We start from the raw sequence: 15,172 nt of genomic DNA on the forward strand, positions 1-15,172 counted from the left end.
CAAATGTTCCAGTAATTGGAGCACTTATAACTATTTTTAAACAGCCAATAATACTCTGGAAGCCCTATTTAATCAAACCTTTTTAAACGAATAATTTAATACTTCTCTATTAAAATCGAAATATTTTTCATCCATTGATTCTATGACCAACTGTTGCTGCGGCCAAGGCTGCCGTGGATTCAATAATAAGCCCAAACAGGTTTTAATTCTTGTACAATTTATTGTTATTTTCAATTAAAGCGGAATATGTGGATGCAGACTTTTTCGTGAGATTACAGATGTCTGAAATGATTATACTATATTGGCAAAGCTTTGAAACTCAACGACTCCCTCATCGTGTCGGTTGAAAAACATGGAAAAGGAATTAATTGTACACAAAGTTACTGGCTGAATTATTAACCTAGATATAGTCGTATGCTTGTATATAATTGGACTCAAAGCAAGTCTAGGCCAGCACAGCCGAAGTGGCCATTTCGCTGACGCCGCAGGTGTTGTCACCACGATAAACGCGATAATAGCCCTGCTCTCCCCAGCGCGGACCCCACGAGTTCTTCACAATCCAGTAGGGCAGGGTCTTGTGGAAGTTGGGATAGTCGGAGACGCCATACCCCACAACCAGAACACCGTGGTCGAGGTTTTTCTTGGAGCACAGGGCCTTCCACGGATGGGAAACTCCGCCGCGATAGAACTGCATAGCATTCGCATTGATGCCTAGAAAAATCATCTGGTTAAGTGGGCTTTGGATTTTCGTCATCGACTTACCGATCGAAATGGGACCATTGGTAAGCAGCCACTCCTGCATGGCGGTCTCATTTCCCTTCGGCAGATCCACGAATCCGGCAACCTGGACGTGGGACAAAGTCCTGTTGAAGTGGCATTGATTCTTTTTGGCCTTGTATGGATACTCAGCCTCGTACTCTAGGCCGCCAATATCCTTAATGGCCCTGCGGAAGAAGTGTCGCATAAGTATCTGCATCGTAATGTCCATTCCCGCGTAACTTACTTGTAAGCATTGTCCATGAGGCCGCCGTTGCAGGCACTATCCGTGGTATCACAGTCGAGCAGCTCCTGCTCGGAGAACTCCTTCAATTCGCCCGTTTTCACTGCGTACAGGCCTTCGATGTTGCCCGTCACACTGAATGCCCAGCATGAGCCGCAGGATCCCTGATTCTTCACCTGGGTGACAGCATCCTTCTGCCTCCAGTCGAACTCCTTTGGCAGTTCACCATGGTAAGCCGGTACAACAGCCGCCGATCCGCCAGTGGCCTTTGCCTCATCACGCTGCCAGAGTCCCGTGCGTTCCTTGTATTCCGAGCTGGTCATATCAGCAAACTCCGTGATGCCGTACTTGGCGCTGCCCATCTCGTTGGCGTTTAGCTCCTCGATGGTCTTCAGGTTCTGTCGGAAAATGCGCAGGCGCATCTGACGCTCGGCGGTGCTTACGTAGCGACGGCCAAATCGCACCTGGAACTTGTAGAAGAGGTGGTCCACCTTGTCAAACGCGCGATGGCTATGCTTCTTGTGCGTCTTCTTCTCGGCCCACTCCACGGATCGCGTGTGTCGGGCCTGTACCACCGGCTGGTTGCGGCACTTGAAGGTAATTTCGTGCTCATCCTTCCTCACCCAGACCTTTGTCCAGATATCCACGATGCAGCGGTGCTGCTCTTCGGACCCATCGATTAGATCCGCATCGATGCGGGTCAAGATGCCTGAAGCCACTTGCCGCGATGCTGAGTATACTTTCACGATTCTAGAGCACAGCAAACGGGCGAGTCAATTATAATGAATTAGAAAAATATCTAATACTTAATGCTAATTAATATAATAAATTTAATCTGTTACACTAAATCTAGCACCCCCTTTGCTCTTACTTAATGGGTTTAATCACCAGAATTAATGAATACAAACTTACTTGTAATGGGGACCCTCTCCCGCGGTCAGTTTGTCCAGAGATTTCTGCAGCTGGGCCTTCGCCGCCTCTTCATCATAAGGCTTATGCCCACCCAAGATATCGTTCGCGCTGCGTCTGCTGCGATGGACCTGCAAAAAATGTATACACACATAAAAAACTGGGACAATGGGCTAATATTGATAACATAGTAATCTAGCTTAATTCTATAAGCAGTAACTGCATCGTGGTAAACAACTTCGATTTGATCTGGCCATGTCCGTGCATTCACCCGTCTGTTCCTAGGGAACGTCTAGAACTTGGGAACAATAAGCGCAAGAAAATTTAGTTTAGGCATGGGGTATGTACATTCTACTGACGCAGATGCAGATGATTTTTATGATTTCCCTCATCCCTTACCTCATTCAATACCCTTTCCCTGATTTCCCTCCTTCACTCACATACAACAATTGCAATAAATGAACTGTTCCTCTCGAATTTTCTTTATTATTTGCATATTTCGAACAAGGTTCACTAGATGAGTAAAGGGTATCTGATAAGTTTAAAGGCTTGCAAACAGATGCCATTTAATTCCAGGCTAGTTCCAACCTTTGATGAAATCCAATCTAGCTTTATAAACTCAGTAAGCCTCTATAAACATTGAGATGCTATGATTGTTTAATTTTAAAGTCGCTAAAACGTCGAGATTAACGCGAACTACTCGTGAAAATATAAAATTTACAATAACATGCTTTTTGGGGCTATATCTTCGATTAAAATATTTGTTTTCGTTCTCCGTCCACGTAGAGCACACAATGAAGATTCCGTCTGACCAAAATTTGGGGAAGCGGTTTCACGAATCGAACTACTTAAATGTCAACTACTCCGAATGCGAAATGAACTAACTGCGCTGTGGCCCAGGACCAGATCGGCGAACAGGAGATGCGGATCGAGAATCAAAGACCGCACTCAAAGGGCACGATGTAGTCGTCTAGCAGCCGCACACGGCGGAGTCTTCCTTGCGAGTCCACGCCCATGTCGCCGCCACTGGGTGCAGCCTGCTGTCCGACATTGAGTCCCTCCTCCTCCTTATTCCTCAGCTCGACCTGGTGTCGCTGCACCACCAACATGCCGGCTGCTATTGCAGCCTCCTGGCGCAGCCATCCGGACATGATCCAGACACGGCGAATGCAGGTTGTCAGTGCGAATCGCTCCATAATGGAAGGAATCTCTGCACAAGCCGTGTTTATCGATTAATAAACTTAAAAAAAAAACGTGAAATATTTACGAACCTTACAAAATATTAAAAAATATATGTCTAGTGGCTTCGGACTGAGGTAACCGAGTAATGTGAACTGAATTTGGACTGGGATGCAAACGACATTGACAGCTTAGCTCCAGGCCCTACTTTGACTTATATTTTCGAAATGTTTTGCCTCCTTCTATACCCTTTCATTATTTCTTTAGGCTTGGAAGGGGAACACACGAGTGAAGATTCCGCTAAGCCTATAGAAGCTACTCCACCCAGACTTTCCACGCATCAAGGCAAAAGACAAGCCAAATCAGCCCTTTGTTTGCTGTCTGAGAGTTCGTTAATCTTGTGCTAATTACGGAACAGGGAAACACTTATCCATTACAAACAGACACACAGCTGTCACCGCATCAGACCTCCGACACCAGGAGCAGTGGGGGGTTATGGAGGAAACATAAGTTATATGCGAATGTAGGTGAAACAAGGACATGTCTGAATTTACATTACCGAATCTGACAAAACGACACATCATTCTAGTACACGTGGCTGGAAGAGTCGCGGCAAGGAACATGGCGGTCCAAAGGCAGCCCCAGAATGGTGGGATACGCCAAGAATAACATCGACTGACACAGGCGGCCCATAAACCATTCAATGCCGAACACAAAACCAATTAAACCAAACATTTCGGCTGGATATTCGTTTGCCGGCTGACATCGATGATGGTACGAGTAATATGTTGATGCCGTTGATGGGAGTTGGTTTCTGAGGATCCGGAGCCCCAGTCTCTGCCAAATCCACATCCACAGCCAGGAGCCAAATGTCTGCTCCTGCTGTCGCACCCGGGCAACTGGCATGCCGAATGCGGATGAGGACTGCAGGTTGAACCACACTCGAAACATTTTATGGCCTACAAGGACTAGGAAAACATGTAAGTTGAGGGGGGAAAGGACGAATTATATCTTCTACACTACTGTTTGTCCTTGGAGGGAGTGCTCCATATATACTTATTTATTCAAAAATTCCAAAAGTTGATCCGCCTGCGTCAATTTTACCGTATGTGCCGCTTAAGAAACTTTCAGACCGAAATGCAGGGGCAATATTTTTGGAGTGCAGGTCACCTATGTAGCTGCGACAACAATACCGAATGGAATGTAATGGCTACGACGTGTGTATAATTAAAACTACAGGAACACAAAAAGAGGCCGTCGCTGGGTCTGGGAGTCCGTGGTCATCCCCTTCGATGTGTGCAGACTGTGCCCGAACATGAATTCATTAAGCTGCCTGCTCAGCACTCCCTTTTCCAGCCTCAGCTCAGTTCAACTGGCCTGGCCTACTATCCAGCCCACTTCAGCCCATCCCATCGCATCCTATCCCATCCCATTCCATCGACACGGCGGGAACTGTTAATTCAAATGTGTATTTCAATAAGAATTATATCGTAAATGATGTTTCCACGACCCTGGGGCCACAGAGGAGGGTCTGGGCATGGAGCAGGTGGCTCCTGGGGGTGGGAGCAGTGTGCAATGGTCCGTGAAATCCATTCGGATGTATAGACAGTGAAGTGCTGAACGCGACGCTATACTTTCTGACAGTTGCCGTAAATCAGCAATGCAACTGAACTGAATGGTTCTCGTTTTCAAAGCACTTAATTAATTTATTCCGCGATGACTTTTCCAGGAGCTCATTAGGCACTCATATGGGTTGGAAATAATGTTGGCAAAGGAATTTCCGATTGTTGAACATGTCCAACACAGATTGAAGCGAATTACCGCGTTCAAGTGTAATTTATTTGCCCCAACGGCAGCTGGATTTAAACAAAGTAATTAAATAATGGATTTATTAATTAGAAACCAAAAGTTAAAGTAACAAAGTGGCTATTAAATTCCGAAATCCGTTAAAGACCAAAGGCCCCTTCAGTTTAAATTCAATATGGTACAATGTAGATACTCCTGCTCACAAAATTTTCCAATCAATGGATTGCGATCAAATGGCTCACACTTGGAAAACCCACGCTCTGGAGCAGCGTCGCCACCATTAAAATTGCAGATTGTGTCATTGATTACTTAACCCCTTATGCTCTCGCCGTCAAGTCGGGTGGAAAGTGGCCACCGACCGCCGGAGACAAATCGCCCAGACCCACTGTGCGTGGCACCACAGAGTCAACCGCTGTAAAAAGTAGAGCACGAGGATAATGAGAACACTTGCCTCGCACCACTCTGTGTATTTCAGCTTCTGTCGACACCGTGGGCACTACACGGCGAGCAGGAGGGGAATCCTGAGCCTCCACCCACTTAACCTCTCATACATAGCGGCACTTGGGGCCAACCCAACCCCAGTCCACAGCCAAGACATATAGACAGGTGCAGATGGCCCCTGCACAGGTGCCACGAATACGGCTAAGATACGGCGGGTTAAACAGATGGCGGCCGTAATTTGAGAGCGGAAACTCATTTGATTATTAAGGTGAAATAAGTGTTCTGCGGGGAGCTGAAACGCGCGATGCCGACGAACCCAACCCTCATCATCACATCGCCATCGTCATCAGGTGAAAAGGCAGGCTTAAATAAATTCAATTAAATAACATTTTCCTTTTTTATTGTTCGCATTAGGGTGAGTATGTATAAAGAGTGGGCTGGGTATTTATGTGAGAAAGACAGAGACTCTGAACGATGGGCTGTGTGTGTGTGTGTGTCTGGGATGATAATGAGGATATTCATGATAATGCTGTTGGTATGGTAGTAGCCTCCACCTCGGGATCCTTCTGCTCCCGGCCGGCCTCCTCCTGTTGCTGCCCCTTCTCCTGGCTCTTCTCGAAATTATACGCACCCACCGATAGGAAATCGTCGAGCCAACGCTTCTCATTTTCGTTCAGCTCCGTGGCGATTGTGGTGGTGGCTACGACCTCCTCCTCGGGCTTGTCCTCCACCTCTTCTGTCTTTTTTTCCACATCATCAATGCTAATTGCCGTGGCCGTCTCATTAGTGGCGTCAGGTGGACTTAGCTTGGTGACTGTTATGGATGCGGTTAATTCAACAGGAGCTGCGGAATCCAGAGGGGCAGCATCGGCAGGAGAAGGAGCAGCAGGAGAAGGTGCAGGAACAGGAGTCGCTGGAGCGGATTTGGTCAGACTGACCTTCCGCCTCATAGGTCCCAGGTTAGTGAGTATCTGTGACTCCAGATTGGCCATCTCTGCGTCGCTCAGTTCTTTCCTCTGACCGCCATTAAAGATGCTATTACTCACGTATTTCTCGTTAAGTAGTCGGGCCTTCTCTGCCGGATCTCCGGCCACCGAGTTCTCCGCCGAGTCTGTGCAATTGGAGGTAACCAGCTCGCGGTGCTTGTCGCCCCACTGGGTGCGGAGCCAAGGCTTTTCCAGGATGACCAGGCGGCAGACTATGTCCGCTTCCGCCGGCTGTATTGCCTTCGTGTTTAGCGCATTCAGCAGGATCTCATAGCGCACTCCGGCGGTGATTTCACGAAAGGCGTCGATGATATTCACAAAGTTCATCGACAGGGGCAGAAAGGTCATCGCAATGTTCTGGACACCGATCAGGTTGGGCGACAAATACTCCCGCTCGCCGGGATTCAGAACGTGGACCAGCGTGATCGGCGGCTCACTCACCGCCTGATCCGTTGTCGTTTCCGAAGATTCCGTGCTCTATGTGTACGGGTTTCGAGGATTTGAACGGATTGGGGTGTTTGGGGATTGGTGTGCGTTGTGGGGAAGGACGAAACAAAAGGCAAAACACATATGAGGATACACACATAGAGATTTCGTTTGGAATTGTAGCAGGCGTTGGTGATCGATCCAGATGCCAAATTGGAGTTAGTGCGTCTTTGTAAGGGAGTGGGTGATGTTTCAATGGGGCAAGCCAAGCCGTGTGGTGATTGTGTGATTTTACTATTAAGTGCGGCTAACAAGCCTAAGCCAGTTCACCACCAACATGGTTAATCCCACAAATGATTCCGGGTTATTATACCAGTCAAGCCAAATAAGTTCGCTTATTAGTTCAAACACAGAATAAACAGGCATGGTTTTTGTTAAATTGAACGCTTGATTATCATTATGATTTGTGATGCCATCGATCCTGTTCAATTAATTATGATAGCTTATCACATTCCTATGATTAAGAGGAATGTTATTCTGGGAAAGCTTCTCTAAATGACTAGAACTTTTGCAATGCACCTTACATCTAATAAGCAACCAACCAACCGCAAGCGAGAATGCGAGAAAATCCCCTTAATTTCCAATTCAGGAAAGCATCATGGCACATGGGGGTTTAGGGTTAATTTTAAATGAAAGCACGACCTCCGCCCCCAAAGGCTCAGTTAATCGATGCACCCGATGCACCGCCCCCATATGCACCTGCTCGGCCAGCCGGGCCTAAAGCCTAATGAACTCCGCATAATTGCAACTGCAATTGCGGTCAAACTGCGGCAACGGATCGGGACATCAGACGACCAATCAAGTCAATCACTGGCCAACGCTTGACTGGGCTTTTCAGGCCACAAAAACTAATTAACCGCCGTAACGAAACTGAAACGATGCGAGCCACATCGAACCGGTTGGGGGGGCATTGCAGCACAATCCATCGATAAATGATGAGACACAAATGCTGAAAGCCGTTGACAGACAGTCAGTGGAACACTGCAGACGGATTTTGCTGAATAATTCAAAAAAGTCGGAATCGCAAAAAGGCGGCCAACAATCTTTGGATTGCTTTGACTGTTGCTTCGGTTGGACCACTCGGAAAAATGAAATATCTTGAAGTGTAGTAACAGCATCGATGTGTCAAGTATACCAACTAATAGATTGCATTTGTTTTGCAATAATTCATTCCCAATGGATAACATTATTGATAATTGGTTGAAAAGGTGAAAAAAAGAGAGTAGTAAGACAATTTTGTCACCATCTTTTAGAATAAAATATCCTTAGGCCATATCATTTATATCCATGGCTCGCAAATCCTGTCTTAGTATTCAGTTAAGCCCTATGTAGCTTAGAGCCTAATGGACTTAATGGCAGCTGTGAAACCCCAATATTTCCTAAGTGTATTTCTGCTATTGCTGCTGAAACATTGCAGTTGACAGCGACAGCAGCCGGCAGAATGTGAGGATGAGATGTGGGACGGGATGGATGGGGTCATCGGGTAGTTTGGGGGACTGGAATACTTGGCGTCTTGTTGACGTTTTGGTCGTTCATCCTCATTGCCGCTGACGTCGTGACAAAAAGCCGAAAAATGCATAAAAACTTTTGACAGCGGTTGCGTCACTGCAAGCGACGTTGATGCCCGCCTGATGCTCAAGCTGATTATGTTGAGTGGGTGGATCGAGGGTCCGGGAATGGAGCGTTGGGACTATGCGATGGCGCCGTGGTAGGTTGGAGCTATGCGCTGTGCTGCCGGAGCTTGTTTTTCAATTAAACTTTATGGCATTTTAAACAACATCGCAAGCCATACCAAAACACGATGATGGGTTTTTAAGTTCTGCGCCACGCCCACTGGTAACTTCGCTCCGTTTGTTGTCCTGGCAACTCCTTGGTAAAAGAGCAACCAATTTATGCAATACGCAGTCGGTCGTAAGCCTGTTGCCATCTTTTAGTACACTCGTGTGCACTGAGCGCATCTAGGGATTATGGATAGTGGTTTCTGTCACCAGACCATTCTGGCTAATATGTATGTAAAAGGGGATTCTTCGAGTTCCAGAAAGTGTTCAAAGTATTGCATTCGGTAATGGTAAAGTGTTTGAAAAAGAGTTGCGTCCAGTGTAAGGTAACTGCAAGTTCCATTTCATTCTATTCAGTTATTCAGTAACTCGAATATAGTGCAATAAATCATGTGACAAACCTAAATTATGCAAAACTGATTTAACTGAAAAGTGCTGTTTAACTCCCGTGCGCGCCATAAGCTGCATATGTACTTAATGTGTGTATTTTGGCGCGCTTACTTTCCGGGACACTTTCCATCAATCAGCCAATCGAATTCCCTGATCTGGGCAAGCACAACGCGCCAACACCATAAGCTCCTGCTGCAGTCACTGGCTTACTGAACTCGCGTGTAAACAGAAAATCTGCCAGTGTAAACGGTTCCGGGGAAATATTAAACGTAATGCCATCGAAACGAGGGGGAGCGGGGTATTAAGCCAGTGTTGAAAAACTTTAATTGAATCATCGCAAACATCAGCGAACAAACGTTACGTCGCAGTAGCGGCGCAGTCGCTGCAAATTGGCAATTTGGCTTGTGTTGTTTTTAATTTAAGTTTAATTAAAGCGATTGGCCCGTTCGCCGTGCAAATAAATGCAGCACCGCCATCATCATCGCGGCAATATTCTGTCATTGGCGACTTAATTTTTCCACGCAGCCCATTAACATTTTGAAATCCACTTACGCACGACCGGCTCTGTGAATCCCAAGCTCCCATCCCCACCCCACCTATGCACAAGTCGAGAAACCGGTATGAGATTAAAACTTTCGGGGGGTTATAGCAGGTTAGCTCACTGAATCCGAATCTGAGTCGGAATCTGAGTATCTGCGTTGTGCAACACACTTGAGTCCAAGGTGAAGATGCCACGCTTTCGGGCTTTGATGAGGTGCCCACGTTTTGGGCGTGTTTTAGTGTTAATAAAGACATTAACCTTGGAAGGGGCTTTCTTCGGTTGCCTGCTGTGAGTCTGAATTTACATAATGCTGTGATTTCTTAATAAAATCTACTTTTAGCTCCCTGTGCTAGGATCTGAATACACATTGGCTGCAGTGGGTCCTTATAGTGTAGTTTTTATTTTCTGTTGCCTCTATTGTCCTTGAACTCATCCATGTTAGCTTAGGATTAGGAAACTAAGTGTGATTTTTAAGAGAGCATTAAAAAGTTATGTTAATTGTTGTTTTTTGTACACGAAAACAACTATACCTGTTTATCTGTACTGACTTACATCTTATTTTTCTCAGCTGATAGACAGGTAGGTACCTTATAGATCATGTTAGCCCCAGGACTAATATCTCCCACTTCTTGCTCATAAATCATTTGTTTTGAAAATTGAGTAAACAGACACCATGCGTGCAAGCTCATTTACTCCAGTCAGCTCCGCCAGAAATTGATTTATTCTGCCTTGGTATTAAATCGAGTCTTCGAATGCTTACCACATTTGAGCGTGCACTTTATGTGCTGATTTGGGGAATTCCAAACCTTGCACCAACTAATAACCGATGGTGAAATTTTAAATTCCGTTCACGCTTCACGCAACCATCTATGGAATGATATTGGCATTGTTGGGTGCTATCTGGCATCAGGACACCTGCAGATTCAGTCCCATCCGAACCGCCCCCCATCGGCATGATGGCACGGCAACCCAACCACACCAAACCCACAGTCAATAGTCGGTCCCCTGACCTCCGACCCCGCTCCACTCATAGTTTTAAGCTTATGCATTAACCATCGCAATCCGAGTCGCTCCACACCGGCACAATGGAACAGTGCTGACAGAAATCAAGAGGTGGAAATAGCTAAACTCATATGGTAACCCACAGACTGAAATCTTATAGTTATGTAGCTCGTTTTCATACCTTGATATTTGCCAGCGAACTTAGATGAAGTATCTTAATTTTTTGAAGATTCTATATATTTAATGCATCAGCACTCGGGATGCCTGCTTAAATTTCCAATCAGACAATGGAGACACACACGCACACATGCCGCACTCCCTGCCATTTACCCAAAGATGGCCCCTCCTGGCCAAGCTCATTATAAACTTTGCCTTCACAGCTCCCCTGGGTGCTAATTTGCGCCCTGTGTGGGGAGTGGGGTATTGGTATTGGTATAGGGACAGGGATTGGGACTGGAGGCGGGGTTGCGATAGTGGGAGTGATGGGGTCTCGTTGTCTTGGGCTGGCCGAACCATTTAGTGGGCCCAGGGCCGTAATTTCCTTTGGCATTTCTATTAGGCGGCAAATCATGCTCAAAATTATACGAAGGACGCCCAGACAAATGCATGGATCGATGGGTGGATGGATAGATGGAGTCCTCGACGGGCGGAGTCAGCACTTCCAGGGCTGATTTGCATAAAGCCAAACGCCAGAAAGAAGATTCGCATTTGACAACCGCCGACAATTTGCTGGCAGAGACGTCGATAGATTCGTCCATCGCTTCTCATTCCTTTGTCTGTCTCTTGCTGGCTTGTTTTTGTGGTTCGTGAATCATCCGATTTGATTTCCTAAATGGCAGCCACAAGCCCCTCCGCCAACCACTCCAGTCCGCCGGCAGAGATTTGTGAGACAATAGTGGCCCCCGTAAGTAAGTAAGCATGTTTTGTGCGAATCTTGCCGCGGACTTGACTGAATGAATATGTATATTATACTCGCATATTATGCTCGTGTATACCCATAAATATTTGCGCGAATGTGTTGTGTGTGTGGCTTTATCCGCGCATATAGTTCCGCAATAATATTCATTTATGCAATTTTTCCCATGCATTCTTTCTAGTCTCTGTGCGTGTGTTTCAGTGCTTCTTATACCATACGCATACCTTTTGATTTCAGCACACGGGGCATCTTCAACGAGCGCCAAAACCATAATGGATATTTAACTATAGTCCTAAGAGTGAAAAAGGTCAACATCCAGGACCAGGCAATGCGGTGAATAGAACATCATACAGCATTAATATTTATTGTTTTTTACACGAAACTTGTTATGCTTGTAAATGGCTTGTGCCTAGACCAGTTTTCAAATGTTTTTCGGATTGACATAGCTTAGCGATGGGTAACACTCTGTCGACCCTTACACAACTAGCTCTCAAACGCTATTTATTTAAACTTATTTTTGCTTCCATTGAGGCATGCGTCAAATTAAAATTCAACATTTTAAATGCGACGCGGTAAATAATTCAAGTGGACGGACTATTGAAAAACCCCTCCCCCTCCGCCACCCACAATGCTGTGGCTTTAACTCGTTGAACCCTTTTTACGCTATATTTAATTATTTGCATATACAAATATTTTGCTTGCCGGAGTATGATGAATGCTGTGCGATTTTTTCTGGTTCTGTTTCTCGTTCTCGCCCTGCTGGCTACCGGCTATTTAATTGATATTGATGACGCTGCTCCAAATGGCATCACCCCAAAGCCCGGCCAGCTTTCCTCGGAAGGTAAGGGGGCACCATGCGGTGCTCTCTCAGTCATTAATCTGGCCCATTACTTGGTGGCACAGGGCGGGAGGGCGTTCGTTTTGGAGTACCACAAACAGAAAATTTAATTTATTTAAATTGAAATCTGTTCCCCGTCTGAATCATGGATCGGTTAATCACAATTCGAAATCTGTTCAGGTTCTCGCAGTGGTGTGCTCATAAGTTTGCACAGACTTCTCGGAATTATTTATTTCAGTTGATATCCTCAATTAGGGATTGCTCGCTGAGAAATTTGGTAATATCTAGCAGTCAATTGATTTTGCCCAATAAAATGACCCTTCCATTTCAATTCTTAATACTCATATATCAATGTTGCAGCCGGGAAAAATATCCCAAAGAATTTTTCCAATCATATAAAATCACAATGATCAAAAAATTAGTTTTTTTCATAAATATTTATTTCATTTCCGTTTAAGTCTCTAGAATGGCTAGTTGCAGCATTTGTGTTCAACCTGTATTGCCATTCTAATTATGAATGCAAACAGAAAACACTTCAAGAAGCTGATTTTGCTAGACTAAATAAAAGCCTATTGTTCGTTGAGATACTCATCGCTTTCTAAATAAATTTGTTTGCGTAACAATTTGCTGGATAAAAATCTCAGTACTAAGTGGGCAATTGTTTGCTGTAGCTAATAGTGTAAGCAATGTAGAAGATCCGGACTTTTAAAAAATATATCAGGTATGTAAGTTTGCACTCAAAAACACTAAAATAACTAAATTGAAACAGTAAATATGCTAGATACAAACGGATGGTTGGGACGAACTTATTATTGGGTCCTGTCGCTTGTTAGAGGGATGAATCCTATTTCCTTTCGTTAGCCTCATAACTCTCTATTGAGTTACTTGCTAGCAATCATTCGATTTGAAATGCAAGGCTTTTCCGCAAAAAGAAAAAACAGTGGCCTGCGTTTAAAGGGTCGTAAAACCGCCTTGCAAATTGAAATTCCTCTTCCGTTTGTGTGGAAGTGCACTTAAAGGCAGAAATTAAAACGCCATTCCGGCACAAAGCAATTTTAAACGGACTAGTGGGGCCTATTAAAATACCCCGATAAGAAGCAGTTGCAAAAACAACGCAGTCTGGGGATCAATGGGGTTCTATCGGTCAAAATAAGCAAACAGCTGACACGTCGCAGAATAAACAAAGGCCAAAACAGGCGTAGATAAGCGGAAAGAGGAAAGTGGAGCACTAAACGGAAAGCGGAAAAAATAGAGCTCTTCAAAGAAATACAGTAGCAAGAATGGGCTATTCTTTAAAACTCGCGATTAAACATTTTTTGCTTAGAATATCTCAGATTTCATTCAACATGAAAATCATTGTTCAATTTGCACTTTAACCTCTGAGGCTGGACAGTTGACATTATTTTTTGTCAGTGTACTTAAAAAGAGAAAATAAACAAGGGACATCAGCCAATATGGCGAGTGTGTGTGAGTATGGGTGTGTTCGGTGTGGGTGAGCAGGTGAGCTTCTGTGTATGTGTTTTTGGGCAAGCGAGTGAGTGAGAGTTAACTGTAAAATTGCATATTTTCCGCTTAATGTCGAACCGTTATCCCTGCCCCCAAGCCTTACTCACTTTGAAGGGGATTACGTTACTTTTTGCCTCGCGAAAGCGTTTTGATGTGGAAATAGCCGCGCTGCTGAATCATAACAAAACAACACACGCACACTCACCTCCGCATCGCCCTGTGCCTGTCCCGCTCGCTCCTCCGCGAGTTCCTCGCTAGCTGCTTGGCCCAGAAGCAATACAAGCGCAACTGTTGCTGCCGCAAACAGCCTCATGTTTGCGTGTGTGAGTGGCTGCGGTGGGAGCCTCCAAAATATCCGCCAGAAAACTCGCCGATTTTCGATGCGCTCGTTTCACAATGACGTTAGCACAAATCACGCGCACAGGTGAATTCGATTGTTTCGCGTTCCGCTAGCGAAATACGCCGCCTCTGCTGTTTGGTGGTTTTTGGTCTTTGTTTTCTGAGAGTCAGGGGTGGACCGATGTCGATTGTTACTCACTGTTTCTATTTTTTGAACATCGATGTCTGCTCGGCAAGTATCGATAGTCTTCGATTTTAGGTTGGCTCCTTTTGGTCTTTGAATTCGATTTTTAGTACATGCTCTTCGATATTTCGTTCGTTTTTCTACCGCCTTATTTTGAATTTGTGGAGCTATTTCTATATATTTGTTTATTTGTTACCTACGGCTACCTTTAAAACCACGGCAGGATGTATTAGATTCGATAAAATTTATGCAGCAGGTAAAAGGAAGCGTTTTCCGCCCAATAGGATATGTATTTATGATGAGGATTACTAGCCGATTCGATCTAGCCATGTCCATATCGGGAATTATATAAGGTGTAAAGTTAAGGCGGAAACATGATAAAGATATATCCCACAGTTGTACAAAAATGTTTTTTTTTGCAAGGGTATTAAAATTACACCAAATTCTTAAAAGGTAATCATTTGGCGAAGTCATGTTTTACGACTATCAGAAACCCGTTACTCAACTAGTGGGATTGCGCAGAAGAAATTGTACATTTTTTTGGCAATTCGATAGAAATTGGCAAAACTAATAAGAAAACTAAAAAGTGTGGGCTGGGCAGTTTCGCTAAGTTTCTGGGAGATAGAGAGGGGCGCGGCAAATAGTTTTTTGGCAAATCGATAGAAATTTAAAAGGCTCATAATCAAAATAACTTTTAAAAGTGTGGGCGTGGGCGTCTGCATGTCTAGTCTTAACTTTCTAGCTTTCATGATGAGATTGAGATCGAGGCGTTCATAAGGACAGATAAACGCGGCCAGATCGACAATGCTTTTGATCCTGTTCAAAAATTTTTTAGGGAGGAAACGCATCTATCTACCTCTTACATCTTTTT

General features: G+C 44.9%; 2 protein-coding genes across 3 annotated transcripts; both read right to left on the reverse strand.

Annotated features, from left to right (window-relative positions):
* Positions 1-200: 200 nt before the first annotated feature.
* Positions 201-14,311, reverse strand: LOC117142791 (putative cysteine proteinase CG12163). Of its 2 annotated transcripts, XM_033306990.1 has the most exons (6): positions 13,984-14,311; positions 6,382-6,798; positions 1,913-2,040; positions 1,004-1,750; positions 763-944; positions 201-711 (listed from the first exon to the last, which is right to left on the reverse strand). In XM_033306990.1, the coding sequence occupies exons 1-6, from the start codon at positions 14,089-14,091 to the stop codon at positions 446-448; spliced, it is 1,848 nt and encodes a 615-aa protein (XP_033162881.1). In that variant the 5' UTR covers positions 14,092-14,311; the 3' UTR covers positions 201-445. The 2 variants fall into 2 exon arrangements, with proteins under 2 accessions (XP_033162881.1, XP_033162882.1); XM_033306991.1 differs by lacking the exon at positions 6,382-6,798 and having other exon boundaries at positions 13,984-14,307.
* LOC117142792 lies at positions 2,549-3,597 on the reverse strand. Its single transcript, XM_033306992.1, has 2 exons — positions 3,181-3,597; positions 2,549-3,119 (listed from the first exon to the last, which is right to left on the reverse strand). Exon 2 carries the CDS (start codon positions 3,103-3,105, stop codon positions 2,845-2,847), a length of 261 nt encoding a protein of 86 aa, XP_033162883.1. The 5' UTR covers positions 3,106-3,119; positions 3,181-3,597; the 3' UTR covers positions 2,549-2,844.
* Positions 14,312-15,172: the final 861 nt, after the last annotated feature.

This window comes from Drosophila mauritiana, chromosome 3R (genome assembly GCF_004382145.1).
Source record: "Drosophila mauritiana strain mau12 chromosome 3R, ASM438214v1, whole genome shotgun sequence".
NCBI classification, from domain to species: domain Eukaryota; kingdom Metazoa; phylum Arthropoda; class Insecta; order Diptera; family Drosophilidae; genus Drosophila; species Drosophila mauritiana.